The following is a 15660-nucleotide window of genomic DNA, read 5'->3' on the forward strand; positions in this document are numbered from 1 at the left end:
TGACTGAATATATAAACACTCGAACCCATCGCTATCTGTTGGTTGTGAGACGAGGAGACATTTGACAATTCAGACAATCTGTGCAGATCTTGTGCTTTTTGAAGTTCATCGGAGGATTCCTGAGAAGAAGAAGAAGACGGAGAAGAAGAAGAAGAAGAAGACGACTATTTCAGGCGGAGATCGGCGAATATTTTCTTTGAGAGTTTTATTTGTGAAACTAGTTAAACTTAATTCTGTGGACACTTTTGTTGTTCCTTTCTTATTTTTAGTTTATTTTAATAGTTTATTTAAGTTTATTTAATTTTTATTTTAATTTTTATATTTTTTTCTTAATTTTTTTTTTTTATTTTTATTTTTTTTATTTTTTTTTTGTGCTTTCTTATTTGGAGGAGGTTGGAGGAGCTTGTCAATGGCTCACATGGGTGAAAGACAAGGTAAATGTTTTAATTTGTCATTTAGGCTATTTACTGCTATGGTATGTTATGGTATGTACATTGTTTGACTAAATAATGTGAAGAAACTTGTGCAAGTTAACGTATTCAGTCTCAATTTTTGTCCCGGCTAAGTGATCAAGTGTAATTTATTCCATGTAATTGAAACAAACTGCATTTCTTTTCTAAACAGATTCAAAAAAGTTATGCTAAATATGAGTTTTATTCCTACTCAACTACAAATGAAGACTCAAAAGATAGTTTAAAGAAATAAGTAACTTAATAAGTAACAAATGTGATGTGACCACTGACATTAATTATTAATAAAACAGTATTAAGTATTGGATGTGTGTAATATTTTAGCCGCAGGCCGCTCCAGATCCAGGAGTGCTGCTTTCACCCAGACGGCTGGTCAGGAGGAGGGGAGACGTGGCTCTGGTGATCGTGATCAGAAACCGCTGTCCAACCCAAACCAGCCCCTGAGCCAAGAACTACCAGGATTTATAGCACCTCTACCTTCTGATTTGGCTGTTTCTGTTTCCACAGATCAGCCAAACAAGAAGAGGAAGTGGCAGAGTGGCAGCCAGGAGGATGAACGTCCGTCCACCTCACATGGAAGACCTGCCAAACGCTCCCGCAGAGGTCAGAATAGCCTTATAAGAAAGATGCTTTGGCTCAGAAAATGTTCTTCGGCTGCATTAAAGTTGCTTTTAAAGGTTTAGATACTGCAACATATTCTCTCTCAGAGACATTTCTTGTGATCTTTTATGTTGTAGAAGCGTATGCAAAGGGCCCATTGTTGGGACAAGGTGGATTTGGCTCTGTGTACGCTGGGATCCGCAGGTCTGACGGACTGCCAGTAAGACATTTTCCTCCATCCTTCATTCAAACAGCTTTTAGAAATGTTGATAACAGTGGATGTCATTACTCAGAGTGATTTACTGCGGGTTATCTGTTTACAGGTCGCCATCAAGTATGTTTCTAAAAGCAGGACGCCCGAGACGCTGAAAGTTGTAAGTTCAGCATGAATCTGTTGTTCTGTCTCATCTGCATTCAGCTCTGGTTATAATGGATGATTCGTCACTGCAGGAAGGCCATGGTCGGCTGCCGCTGGAGGTGGCATTGATGACCATGGTCAATTCAGCTCCTGCCTGCCCCAACATCCTGCAGCTGGTGGAGTGGTTTGACCGTCGTAGACGCTACATTATGATCCTGGAGCGTCCAGTTCCTTGCCAAGATCTCCAGAGTTTCTGTGAGGAGAACGGATCTCTGGATGAGAGTCTGGCTAAGAAGGTCCTGCTGCAGCTGGTCACCGCTCTGAAACACTGTGAGAGCCGTGGAGTCCTGCACCGGGACGTCAAGCCCGAGAACCTGCTGATCTCCACAGAGTCCCATGACATCAAGCTGCTGGACTTCGGCTGTGGAGATCTGCTGAAAGACTCGGCTTACAAATACTTTGCAGGTTAGTTTGATCTCACTACAGTGATCTGTTTGTGAACCTTTTGGTGATCAACCAATGGAAATTTGTTTTGATTGGATGTTTGTATTCAGGCACTCTTGAATACGCCCCTCCTGAGTGGTTTCGGCAGCACCGCTATCATGCAGGACCGGCTACGGTTTGGTCAGTGGGGGTGACGCTCTACAACATCTTATGCAGCTGTTTCCCCTTCAGAGGCGCACGGCGGGTCACCTCCAAAAGTAGACTGCACTTCCCTAGAGAGCTGTCTACAGGCAAGACACAGAAATCACACCTAGATCCAGGTGAAGTGTGTTGTTTTGTGTTTCTTAAGACTGTGTTGTGTGTAACAGAGTGCCGTCAGCTGATTCGCTGGTGTCTCAGTGCATCGGCATCAGATCGGCCCAGTTTAGGCGACATTGAGAGCCACCCCTGGTTACACACTGAACAGGTGGCCAGTGACACACACTTACCTGAATCACAGCAGTCATGGCTGGATTGTATTGTTAGGATCAGACTAGATAAATGCTTTTGATTATTTGTGTAGGGTGAGCAGGAGTGACACAGGAAGTGCAGAGAAAACAGCTTCCTGATCACCTTCAGAAAGAGGAGTGAACATGGACTAATGTCTGCTTCAGTCTGTGAGGGGCTCTGTGTGGATACTGGAGCTGCTGAACACACAGCACTAGCAAAAGCCAGACCCAGAGATCAGCTGAAGTAGAAAAATATGTCCTTTTTTCACAATTAGAGCAGAGAAAAAGGAGAAAAAATGGAACAGTGTGTAAATAAGTATAGCAGGAACAGACTGGGACAGATTGTAAACTAGCATAATGTATAGGACAGGGAAAAGGACCAAGAAATTAAATCAAATAAGTTCACTAGGTGGTGATATGTAGAATGGAAATCACTTTAAACTAAAGACAATAACATTATACGTTAGTAGGGTAATGGTTAGTGCGTGTGGTCAAAGTACTTCAGGATGTAAACTAGCATAATGCATTTTTTTTTGAAAACTTAGGATGGGGAAATGGAACAAGAAATCATGTTCAACTTTGAAATGTAATATCTGTTTTGGATGTTGTTAACGTAAAAGATCAACCCATAATATGGTCATTTTTATCTTTTATAGTGTGTTTGTAGAGACACCGACAGTGGTTTAATGTGTGTATATGTTATATTACTATTTCTAAGGCTTAGGATACAACAGGAACATGGTGAACTATGATAATACTGTACATTAGACATTTTAGTACAAATTAATATGCAGTACAGCAGATTTGAAATTATCTGACATTATTTGCTCATTCAGCAGAGTTAAACTGTGTAACTATTAAACTGTTAAAGTTTCCTTAAAAAACAATATAATCACTAAATGTAAAAATATTGACCTCACAAATAAGAAAAGATCAAGGTTTTGTGGCGACTCTGTTCACTCACTTGTTAAACCCTCATTGAAGGTTTACAGCACTAATCCCATTCCACACCTCATCAAATTCCAGCATTACAATCCTGTAATAAACTCAAATTTTATTTCTCAGAGTTGCGAGGTAGAAACATAGAATTAGGACTTTTATTTGAGCAAATTCTGAGCTTGTATTCTGGCGATTTTTCCTCTGAATTCTGAGTTTATATATAGTTTTTTTGTTGGATGTGTCAGTGTTGTGAGGACAAATCACTGTACAAGAGTTTATGGAGAAAATGACAGAGCAATATGGCAATATATCTCTCAGTCTGTATGTATGGTCAGTTTCATTCTGTCAGCTTCACTGACACGGTCACCCTGAAAACAGAAAGTGTTAAGTTTCACCCATCTCAGTCTACTGTAAATAATAAATTAAAAGTCAAATAAATAACTTGTAGATAAATTTGTATGAATAGGCTGCCAGTGACATATTTTACAAATAAATATGGGAAATTCAGGAAAATGAAAAGATATTTGGAGTTTTTGGAGTGTAAAAATTATGTTTGAGCTCCATCTGTTTATATTGGGGTGTAAAAACGGAGTGAAACTACTGAAATGAAATCTAATTTGTATCGCTTTCTTTTTTTTTTTTTTATGTAGGCATAAATAGCAATAGAATCATATTCATTCATGGCAATTAAAATATCACCGGTCTTACATCTTAGTTTCAGGTCAATTTGATCAATTAAAAAGTAAAAATGTGGACATATGTGTTTTAAAAATGCAAGAAGTGAAGACATACTGAGATTTAGGTTTCATAGCGAACCCTCACAGACTATCAAAATGACTAAAAATCATCAAAAAGATCTCATGGTATCAAACATCAAAACGTTGAACAGCGCACGAGGTTCGGTCTCCAGTCACCGGTTTCCCGGCGGACATGAGACGGTGATTTTTCAATCAACCAGAAGTAACTACTGAGCCAAACCAATGCGACAACAGAACAGCTGATCAGCGACTATAGTTCACAATAGGAATCTGTCATGTAACAGTATATCAGTCCATACGTTTTTAAGCTACAATTAAAACAGTAATACCTGTGCTATTTAATGAATTATTTAAGGGAAACATATAAAATATCAAAAAACGTATATTGTAGGCCTATTTAATACATTTTATAGTTTTTGTTTGTAACATGTCAAACGACAGCTTGGCCTGACCTGGCCTTGGAGTTAATAATAATTGAATTTAATTCAGCAACATTTTTTTCAGTTTCAGCTTTGCTCAGCAAACATCACAAGTGATACAAATGTGATCTTTATTTAATTATATGCGTGCATAAGCATAAACACACATTGCTAGTAAGGCAGTGAAAACAATTATATAGTTGACAAAACTGTGATGTATCCTTACTCAACCTTGACCTTTAACATTCGTGGAAAATTTCTTTTCACACTCATTCTAAGGGGAAAAAAAAAAAGTTTGTATAGCAGCAAACGTTCGGACTAGGCTTGTTCTGGGATTTTACTATAGTGCTTAGGCTACATGGTCTATAGTGAGAGAGGTGAACAAAGGTAACCTGATGTACCTGTTAGATTTTTTTTTTATTTTTAGCTTCTCCCATCCGCCTTTATCTTCACGTCTTTTGCTTGCCATCACGAGCCCACTCTCCTTCGCATCAGTTTCGATTTCGTATTAGCAAAAATAGATTGCATTTGCGCTCCCTTTTGTTGGCCGTCAACATCACTTCTCCAGAACGTCCAGATGGCCAGTCCGCCCTTGAAGTCCACTTCCAGAACAAAGATTTACAGATAATGTACGGGCCCCTTGGCATCCAAGATGTTCATGTCTTTCTTTCTTCAGTCGTAAAGAAATTGTTTTTTTGAGGAAAATGTTTCAGCATTTTTCTCCATATAATGGACTGATATGGTGCCCCGATTTTGAACTTTCAAAATGCAGTTTTGCACTATTTTTTTTTTTAGCACCATTTAAGCAGCTTCAAACGATCTGTTACAGGGAGTAACGACGAAAGGCGAGCGGATCCATTTGCGAGCTTTTATTATATGGACGAGACAGATGCATGGTCGTGCAGGCAGGGTCAGACAACAGTAAACAGGAATGTCGGAGGCGAGACGAGAGAATAGTCCAGTAAGACGAGCGATAGTCCGAAAAGGCAGGCGGCTAGACAGTCAAAAAAGAGATAACCAGGCGGGAGGACAAAAACTAGGAACTAGGAACAAGAAACTAGGAAAACATTAACAATGGGAATACAACAATAACAACAATCCGTGGTTTGCAAGTGGAAAGACCGGGGCTTTTATAGCGCCGCTGATTGGTCGCGGGTGATGTGCAATGGCTGATGGGGAATGCAGTCCGGGGTGTGGTGCAACAGTCTGTGTGTGACAGGGCGAGAGTGACATCTGGCGGTGAGCGGACAGCGGGACACCGACCAGATTCGTGACATAGCCCCCCCCAAGGAGCGGCTTCCAGACGCTCCAACAGAATAACAGTCCAGGGGAGCGGTGGGGCGGGAGTGAGACAGGGCGAGGGCTGGAGGACCAGGTCCCTGCGGAGGACCCAGTGATTGAGGCAGGACCGGCAGAGCAGGAACCCTCCAGGGCGGAGCAGGCGACGCAAGAGCCCTCCAGGGCGGAGCCGGAGGCGGGACAGGCGACGCAAGAGCCCTCTGGGGCGAAACAGGAATCTGCGTCACGGTCTGGGACCTGGGGAAAGCAAGGACAAAGGAGGCAGACAAAATAGGGGGAGAAGGCGCAGCAGCCCTCCGGGGCGGAACAGGAGGCGCAGCAGCCCTCTGGGGCGGAACAGGAGGCGCCGCAGCCCTCCGGGGCGGAACAGGAGGCGCCGCAGCCCTCCGGGGCGGAACAGGAACCTGCGTCATGGTCTGGGACCTGGGGAGAGCAGGGACAGAGGAGGCAGAGAGAATAGGGAGAGAAGCAGAGAGACCGAAGGATAACGCCGCCCCCATAGGAGGTTCTACAGCAAATGCTGACACCTCTGGGGGCAATGGCGCAGCTTCTCTGATGGGGAAGGCCTCTGGAGCAGACTTGAGACCAGACGGGAGCTCTGGAGCAGGCTTGAGACCAGACGGGACCTCTGGAGCAGGCTTGAGGCCAGACGGGACCTCTGGAGCAGGCTTGAGACCAGACGGGAGCTCTGGAGCAGGCTTGAGATCAGACGGGAGCTCTGGAGTCATCTCATGAACTGACGTGGCCACTGGAGCTGATTTGTGAACAGACGTGGCCTCAGGGATTGACTTGGGAACAGACGTGACCTCAGGAGCTGACTTGTGAACAGACGTGGCCTCAGGGGCACAGTGTGCAGCCCACACACACCAAATGGCAACCGCCATTAAAGGAAGAGCAGCAGCGGGAGGTTGGGGTGGGTCCAGTACGCTGGCTATCATGATAGGCCGTGATCTTGGGATGTCTGACGAGATGTGACTTGACTTAGGGTCGTCGGACGGGGCATGGTGAGGTTCTGGGCAGATAGACGAGACGTGACGGGGCTCTGGAAGGTCAGACGAGACGTGACTTGACTCTGAAACAACAGCAATACCTTGACTTGGCTCAATAAGTGCTGCTGTGACTTGATCTGACACGTGAAGTCCAGCGATGATTTCACTTGGCCTATGAGGATCAATGGTGACTTGACCCGGTTCGTGGTGACTGGCTGAGGCCTGACTTGGCTTGTGAACATCAACTGTGACTTGACTTGGCTCGTGAAGATCAATGACCTTACTTGACTCAGGAACCACGGCTGTGACCTTGCTTGACTCAGGAGGAGCGGCCCTGACTTCACTTGGCTTGTGAAGATTAACAATGACTTTACTTGGCTCAGGAACGACAGCCTTGACATTGCTGGACTTGGAAGCTTGACTGGACTTGGCGGCTTGACTGGACTTGGCGGCTTGACTGGACTTGGCGGCTTCAGCTGTAGCCTGACTTGACTCTGGAGCAGTGGCTGAAGCTTGACTTGGCTCTGGAATAACAGCAGCAGCTTGACTTGGCTCATGAGGATCTGCGGTAACCTTGCTTGGCTCATGGAGATCCGCTGTAATGGGACTTGACTCATGAACAACATGGCTTGACTCAGGAACAACAACTGTAATGTGACTTGACTTGTGGGGAACAGCTGTGACTTGGCTTGACTCATGGAGAACGACAGCTTTGGCTTGACCTGACTCTGTGTCTTGACTTGACTCAAGGGTAGCCGCCGCGACATGAAGGAGCGCCACTTTAGCTGCCCATACCGTCATTAGGGGTGTGTCCAGCACGTGGGCCATCATGACCACAGGTGGCGTCCGGGTGCTGACCACAGGTTCTGGGATGGCGGCCATCTTGTGGCATGACTTGGAGTCAGCGGCCATCTTGTGAACAGGCTCTGGGAAGGCGGCCATCTTGTGCAGTGGCTCTGGCGCGACGGCCATCTTGTGCAGTGGCTCTGGCGTGGCAGCCATCTTGACAGTGCTTGACTCGGGAATGATGGCTGTAACTTGACTTGAGACAGAAGCGACAGCTGTAATTTGACTTGACACAGGAACCACAGTAGTAGCTTGACCTGACACTGGAAACACAGCTTTAATCTGACTTGCCTTAGGAAGAGCAGCTCTGACTTGACTTGATGCAGGAAACACAGCTCCAGCTTGACTTGACACCGGAACAGCAGCTGTAATCTTGCTTGACTCAGAAACTTGACTTGACTCAGGAAACACAGCTGCAACTTGGCTTGACTTGGGAACTTGACTTGACTCAGGAAATGCCGCTGTAACTTTATATGGCTCTGATATGGCAGCTGTGACGTGACGGAGCTCTGTTTTCGCCGCCATCTTGTGAACTGGCTCCGCCGTCGCCGCCATCTTGTGAGTGCACGCCGGCGCCGCCGCCATCTTGCAAACGGGCACAGCAGTCGCCGCCATTTTGTGCACAGGCTCTGTTGTCGCTGCTGTATCTTGAACGCGCTCCGACGCGGCTGCCATCTTGTGAACGGGCGCAGCTGTCGGCGCGATTAGGTGAGCCCTCTCCGCGGCTATCGCCATAGCTTGAGCGCACTCCTGCACGGCCGCCATTTCACGAGTGATCCAGGCGGCAAACGTGTTTGTGGGATCGTGCTCCGGCATGACCGCCGTGCGGGTGGGACTTGAGACAGCCAAGCGACAGCTGTAATTTGACCCCACACAGGAACCACAGCAAAGTTCATGAACGTTGACCTGACACTGGAAACACAGCTTTCTCTGTCTTGCCTTAGGAAGTTCAGCCATCACAGAACATCTCAATCTTAGTACAGTCCGGTAGGGTGGAATAATTGGAAATAGAAATGAACTCACGGATGTAACGATCCAGTGTGTGTGATCCCTGTTTGATCCTGAAAAGTGTTCTGTCTGTGTCCATATCTGTTGACTGTCCGGAGGTGAAGCTGCTGGATCCTGTTGTGTCGGATTGTTCTGTTACAGGGAGTGACGACGAGAGGCGAGCGGATCCATTTGCGAGCTTTTATTATATGGACGAGACAGATACATGGTCGTGCAGGCAGGGTCAGACAACAGTAAACAGGAATGTCGGAGGCGAGACGAGAGAATAGTCCAGTAAGACGAGCGATAGTCCGAAAAGGCAGGCGGCTAGACAGTCGAAAAAGAGATAACCAGGCGGGAGGACAAAAACTAGGAACTAGGAACAAGAAACTAGGAAAACATTAACAATGGGAATACAACAATAACAACAATCCGTGGTTTGCAAGTGGAAAGACCGGGGCTTTTATAGCGCCGCTGATTGGTCGCGGGTGATGTGCAATGGCTGATGGGGAATGCAGTCCGGGGTGTGGTGCAACAGTCTGTGTGTGACAGGGCGAGAGTGACATCTGGCGGTGAGCGGACAGCGGGACACTGACCAGATTCGTGACACGATCCCAAGTGCGGTTGTAAACGATCCCAGCCAAGGAAGAAGGGTCTTATCTAGTGAAATGATTAGTTATTTTCATAAAAATAATTCAATTTATATACTTTTAATGTTAAATGCTTGTCTTGTCTTACTCTCCCTGAACTCCGTTTTTGTTCTGGTTCATGACAGTTAGGGTAAGTTGAAAAACTCCCATCTCATGTTCTCCCTCAACTTGAAAATCATCCTATATTGCTGTTTTACCTTTTTGTTAAGGGTGTTTGATGATCTTTGCATGTTCACTTTGCAAAGACTGTGTCGGTACTTCTGCAGTGATGTAGGATGATTTTGAAATGATTTTTAAAGTTGAGGGAGAAAATACGATTGGAGTTTTTCGACATACCCTAACTGTCTTGAGTCAGAATACACAGAGTTCAGGGAGAGAAAGACAAAATGAACGTTTAAGAATAAAAGTATATAAATTGCATTATTTTTATGAAAATAACTGATTGCTTCGCTAGATAAGACCCTTTCTTTCTCAGCTGGGATAGTTTACAACCACATTTGGGATCATTTGAAGCCGCATTTAGGCTGCATCTGAAAGCCTAGACAGCTGACTTGCTGCCTCGCTGCCTTATCAGTCAATGACTTTGCAGGCAGCGTTTTTGCACGAAGGCACCTCACGAAACTGATTTCGGACAGGCTTCTGAGGCAGCGTAACAGTTTAATTATCTACATCAAAATAGAACGAGTTTTGATGATAACTGAACAAATATTTAGATACTATAATTTTGATTTCTCGCTAGAAATAACATCAAAAGTGCAAAAAATTAGTCAGAAATATACATTTGCACACAAACTGACCACCAAACCCAACTTTCAGACGCCATATTTATTTTTTTTAGCTCAACCGAATGGAATGCACAGAATTGTGGGATATCTAAGGCAGCGAAGGATACATCTATGCTGCCTTCAAAATTTGATCAGAAGAAGGTACCTCCGGAGACAGGAAGTGAAGCAGAATTTGGATTCGGACGTGCCTTAATGCCTTCCTGCCTTGAAATGCTGCCTCCGAAGGCAGCATTTTAGAGCTTTTTTTTTTTGCCTTAAACTCGGGGTACCATATCAGTCCATTATATGGAGAAAAATGCTGAAATATTTTCCTCAAAAAACATGTTTTCTTTATGATTGAAGAAAGAAAGACATGAACATCTTGGATGACAAGGGGGTGAGTACATCATCTGTAAATTTTTGTACTGGAAGTGGACTTCTCCTTTAATTTTCTGGTGCTTTTTCTATTTTGCGTGTGTTTTCTTAAGTTGCAGCGTGTTAAGCTCTCTCGGCCACCGCACCATAGCATTTATTACAGCACAAAATACTATAAAATAACACTTTCTGCTTCATTCTGTGATAAAAAGCCACATCACCTCACAGAAGGTAGTTATTTCAAGTCTCCGACTGACATTGAGTTAGAAGCACAGACTGTAAAAAAGACCAAAGATGAAACTCTACTTTGTTCCAATGCTAAAAAAAAAGATGCCATAATGTCCCAGAAATGGCTGCTGCCATCTTGCACTGATGATGTTACTTGGAGCCAGACTCTACACAGCAGTGATTGTGAGGTGGAGCTGGTTTGGAGTAAAAACTGTATTTTGTTGGACAACAGGTTTATGCTGCTCATTACACTAAGCTGCATGAGATATTTCAGTGTCAATATGTTAAATACACACACACACACAATGAGCAAAGTGGTAATAATGATTGTAAAATTAATTTTATTTAAATTTTATTTTATTTATCATGTACACATCAAGTGCACCTGAAGCCAGTGAAGTGCGTAAAGATCAGGAGACAGCATGTAAATTTCATGGAAAGGATTAGTTTCTATCCACAAGTTTCCTACGCCCCATGAGGCCTTGCGTCAAAAGTGGGAGCGTCTTCCGGTTCAAAGTAAACAAGCAGGATGTGACACTTATTCATTAAACAGTTGACGAGTGACGGGCAAATAAAGCCTTGTGAAGCACTGAGACTTTCCTCTGACTGTTTCGGGACAAGATTCAATGCTTCGAGAGTTTCGAAAACAGCGCAAACTGGTGGTTAGTTAAAAATAAAGCAGAGAAAAGACTAAAGCTCCATCGGAAGACGCATTCACCACAATTTCTATAGATCAGTCCATGTTATATGCACAAATAAAAGCCTAACCATGTGTGTGTTTGTTTGTTGAATTTCTGACTCTGATAAATTAATTTACCCATTGAATAGTGCCATTAAATGCCAGTATTAATATCCATATGATGCAATATAAGAATAATGTACACATATATTAATTGCGTATGACATATATTTAATTTTCCTGAAATAATTTGTATTCTAAATATTGTATGACTGGGTATTTAAAAATTTAATTATTAAATAGGTCCCAATGAAAATGTACTGGCAAAGTAAGATCTGGGGGTCGAACATTAGGACACGCAAAGCGAATCGCGCACATGACTGGACAATAACTGAGGCTTCTACGAAAGTGATTTCTGTTAATAAGCCTCAAATTGAGGCTTTAACACAGTCTCTTAAGTCTCGGTTCAAATGTCATTTCACTAGTTGATAGTCATTCAAGGTTTAGCGATCCAAACTTGCTAATAACACAAATTCAAAAAGCATATATGTCGTCCATAAGAACGTAATGTCATCTCTCATAAAGGTGTGCATCTTTACAAAGTAAACAATGGTATAAAAACACTTAGCCTCTTCGCTAATTAGCACACAAAATACCACAAAATATGGTATACTATGTCCGGCACCTCACCGGAAGTTGTACCCACGTTCTTTTTTACAGTATCGCCCCCAGGAAACTTGTGGATACCTAGAAATACCTATAAAACATTAAAGCACATTTTAGACAACAGGAAAACAGCAAATCATGAGCAGGGCTGCAGGTGCAGTGTTAGCGCCCCCTGACTGTGGAGCTGTAGTAAGCAGAGAAATTCCTCTGGCATGGAGTGAACACTAACTTTAGGTATACTGTTGTCGAAATAGTGATGTGGAATTGTCTGCTTCTCCAGACTGATGGAAAATGGCCAGAATCCATAAACATCCACATGATCACACAGCTCTAGAGCCACATTAATTCACATAAAATCTCTCTTTCAGGCCACGGCCTTTCCAGAAACGGTCCAGTGCCTTGAGGTAGCTGGAGCTGAAGAAGACGACCTGCAGCTGAGGACTCGGCGACCAGAGCGCTTTAAGAGCAGTGATTGATGCTCGAGTGTTTAATGGGGTTGCAAACGCAGGCATGAGTAGAGATGCGTTACTATACACACTCACACGTTGCTTTAATGGACCTGGTTTCCTTAGCGCGTTTCTGTAACTGCAGAGACACATAAAACCATCAACATATTAAAACACACTCGTTGGACCTTATAGACAGACATTCAAGCACACATAAACAATGTAGTTCCCAAAACTTCTAAGGAATCACTGTAACTAAAAAGATCCTCTTAAGTGAGTGACACATACATCAAGTGCATCAAACAAGTAGCAAAATACAAGTAGCAATGAATTCAATACAATGCAACAGTGCCTGCTCACTTACTGAAAATATCCATATTATGCATATGTAATGGAGGCCAGCTAGTAGGAGCTGTGTGAGTAAACCTCATTCCACTGGCCTCAAAAGGCGCACTAGCGATTTGCGCTAAAGGCTGAGCCTTTCAAGTCTGTAGAACCTGGAGGGGTTATGCATACAAATATTTATAGTGGTAATGTGATGTGTCTTCATGGTTTCCTTTTTCTTTAGAGTGTTATGTTGCCTTGATTGAATTTTCCCTCACATCTACATCACTGGAAATATTTGCATAATGCCACTTAAATGTATACACAAAAAAGAAGGTGTGATGCTGGGCATAGAAGATCTACAATAATGTACAGTACGTGACAACTAATGTGTTGTAGTGGACAGCACATTCCAGGGCCCAGTTTGTGGCGGGCCCCTCTCTGACCACGATAATGTACAAAGGTTTGCTACATTTGGATTGGATCTTGGTGGACTAACATAAGCAAACTGTCCAACACCATCAGATAAAGATGCCAGGACAACAGCCAGACACCTCTTAGAGGGCTAGAAGAAGACCTTTGGTACAAAGCCCAGGAAGGACAGATCTTCCTATTAGTCAAAATGCAGTTTCTGCCCTCCACCCACCTTGAGACTGATTTCTAAGGTTTTGGCCTGTGACGGACCATAAAAATTCCTTAGGACCTCCAGATGCAGCAGCAGTGGGTGAAACAGAGAGAGATCACAAAGATCCATCCAAATCCATTCACAACTATGTTTTCATACCTTAAAACTGATGCACACTACAACACACACATCTTATACTTATTCAGAGAAATAAGTATTCCTTGTGACAGCAATGTGTAGTGCAACATGTTACACAAACTCTGTTAATGGACAAATGATTGCATGCATGACAGTTCAATCTTTTCCCATCATGTTTGGACTTAACGCGTTCGTAACATTGCCACTTTTCTAACTTTGTGTTTGGGCTATGCAAATAAATTCCACAGGCGGAAAGAAGGGTGGGCCAACACGTTTTCCCCACTCTGATGGAACCAGCCAATCACAGCATGGAAATAGAGAAGCCCCAAATTGCAATCTCCTCCTCATCGAAAAGGGATAAAGGTACCCTTCCAAAAGACACTCCTTGTTCTGAGTTTGAGCCTGCGAGGGTGAGACAATAGCAGAAACACCAGCGTTCTGAGTCTGAGTACTGTCAAATAAAAGAATTTAACAGATCACCTAAGTTTGAGTCTGCTACTTGTAAAAGAAGGGACACTAACAGGACAACCTTCGTTCTGAGCCCCACAAGGGTGAGACAACAGCAGAGTCTGAGTCCTGCAAAGAAGGGACACAAACAGAACAACAAAGTTCCAAGTCTTTAGTCCAGGAAGACTGCAACAGATCACCTTCATTCTGAGTCTCCGGCACGTCCAAGAGACACTAACAGACCAATCAGTTCTGAGTCTGCGACCCGCGAGGGTGAGACAACAACAGATACCAAGTCTGAGTCTCCAGCATTAGAGGCAGCAACCGACACAACCATGTTCTGAGCCTCCAGCCTGTGAGGAAAGAGATAATCTACGTTTAGAGTCTTCGTCCAGCGAGATAACAACAGATGCAACACACCCTGAGTCTCCATCCTAGAGAGACGAAGCGGATTAATTAAGTTCTGAGTCTCTAGCCCAGAGAGACAGAAGACACACAGACATTTGCAATAAGGTTACACTCCGGTGAGAAAACCTTCACTTCAGGTACTTTTGCTTGCGTGTTCCAAGCTAAGGACCTTCAGCACCTACTCCAGGGTCACATCTGCATGTTCCAGATCTAAGGACCCTTTGGTGCTCCAGGAGTTCAGCATCCTACAGCGCTTCATGTTCAAGGCTGTCAAAATGGATTCCTGCTCCTTTCCCCCGCTGTACTGCTACCAGCACAACGAATGGATGAAGTCACAGCCACCGGACTGCTCACTCAACCACAGAGAATGTAAATATCACTTACAAACCTCTTCCAGAGATCTTGGCATTATTGTATATTATCAGTATATGATGTTTTTAAGTTTCATTAGATATTATATAGCTGATTCCAGCTGATAACAAATCTTACACGTATTTGTTTGATGCATAATGAGCTTCTTCACCTTATTTGTTTCAGAGTAGCAACAGTTTACCTTTTCAGATAACATAGCTCTGACATAGCAACTTCCAAAATAATTACTTGCTTTTTATGCATCTTATGCATTTTATTCATTTTTCATTCATGGTATTCATTTAGTAGTTGTTGATTACTCTTGTGTATCTTTTGTTAATAAAATTTATTTTATTACAACTTGTGTCTTTCTTGTGTTGATAATACAGTAAGAGGTTCTACAAGTTAGAGATCCCACCAATCTTTCTTCTGTGATGTACTCATAACTCCACACATTAACTGACACGTGATCCAAAAATCATTACGTACCCATCACTACACTATTTCGCCTCCCTAAGTTGGCAAAAGCAAAATTTACTACAGTGTTTGAACATTAACATATTCTCTTACACTCAATACACAAAATCATGATCTTTGAAAATGGCATCATATGACTTATTTAACTTAAATAGGAAGGCTTAAAAGGTTTATAAGTTATTGTTAAAAACCAATTCCCTTATGGATAAAATAATTGGGATGTTTACTTCCAGAACTGTTGCATTCTATACTACAAAAAGAAAAACAAACAAACAAACAAAAAAAACAGCAAATCAGTCTTTAGCCCAACATCACTGTTATTAATGGGAGCCATATTAAACCTGCAAGAAACAGAAAAATCTTTACTGGTTAAGATACTTTTTCAAATACAGATGTGCAGTATGTTATGCTGAAAGAAACTTGACAAAGCTTTCATTTACAAAATGGTTAAATCCAAAGGCAAGGTCTGAGATGATATATGATCT

General features: G+C 43.1%; 2 protein-coding genes and 1 pseudogene across 2 annotated transcripts in view; 1 reads left to right on the plus strand and 2 right to left on the minus strand.

The window, feature by feature from the left end:
- Positions 1-29, minus strand: part of LOC127154400 (uncharacterized) — a 4532-nt gene extending 4503 nt beyond the window's left edge. Inside the window, exon 1 of the mRNA XM_051095895.1 lies at positions 26-29. Coding sequence (XP_050951852.1) covers positions 26-29 — 4 coding nt within the window. The remainder of the gene's footprint in view (positions 1-25) is intronic.
- A 329-nt stretch (positions 30-358) lies between these two features.
- LOC127154965 (serine/threonine-protein kinase pim-3) lies at positions 359-2459 on the plus strand. Its single transcript, XM_051096854.1, has 6 exons — positions 359-434; positions 795-1073; positions 1208-1290; positions 1394-1444; positions 1521-1893; positions 1983-2459. The coding sequence occupies exons 1-6, from the start codon at positions 410-412 to the stop codon at positions 2420-2422; spliced, it is 1251 nt and encodes a 416-aa protein (XP_050952811.1). The 5' UTR covers positions 359-409; the 3' UTR covers positions 2423-2459.
- Positions 2460-12071: 9612 nt separating this feature from the next.
- Positions 12072-15660, minus strand: part of LOC127154401 (alpha-2,8-sialyltransferase 8E-like) — a 29632-nt pseudogene continuing 26043 nt past the window's right edge.

Source organism: Labeo rohita, chromosome 23 (assembly GCF_022985175.1).
Source record: "Labeo rohita strain BAU-BD-2019 chromosome 23, IGBB_LRoh.1.0, whole genome shotgun sequence".
In the NCBI taxonomy this organism is placed as follows: Eukaryota; Metazoa; Chordata; class Actinopteri; order Cypriniformes; family Cyprinidae; genus Labeo; species Labeo rohita.

What these genes read in the sequence shown, in the direction of transcription:
- LOC127154965 (XM_051096854.1), top strand. Translation starts at nt 410, where the DNA reads ATGGCTCACATGGGTGAAAGACAAG. An exon ending in GCAGGTCTGACGGACTGCCA is followed by an intron (nt 1,291 to 1,393) that starts GTAAGACATTTT and finishes ATCTGTTTACAG; the next exon opens with GTCGCCATCAAGTATGTTTC. An exon ending in GGCTTACAAATACTTTGCAG is followed by an intron (nt 1,894 to 1,982) that starts GTTAGTTTGATC and finishes GTTTGTATTCAG; the next exon opens with GCACTCTTGAATACGCCCCT.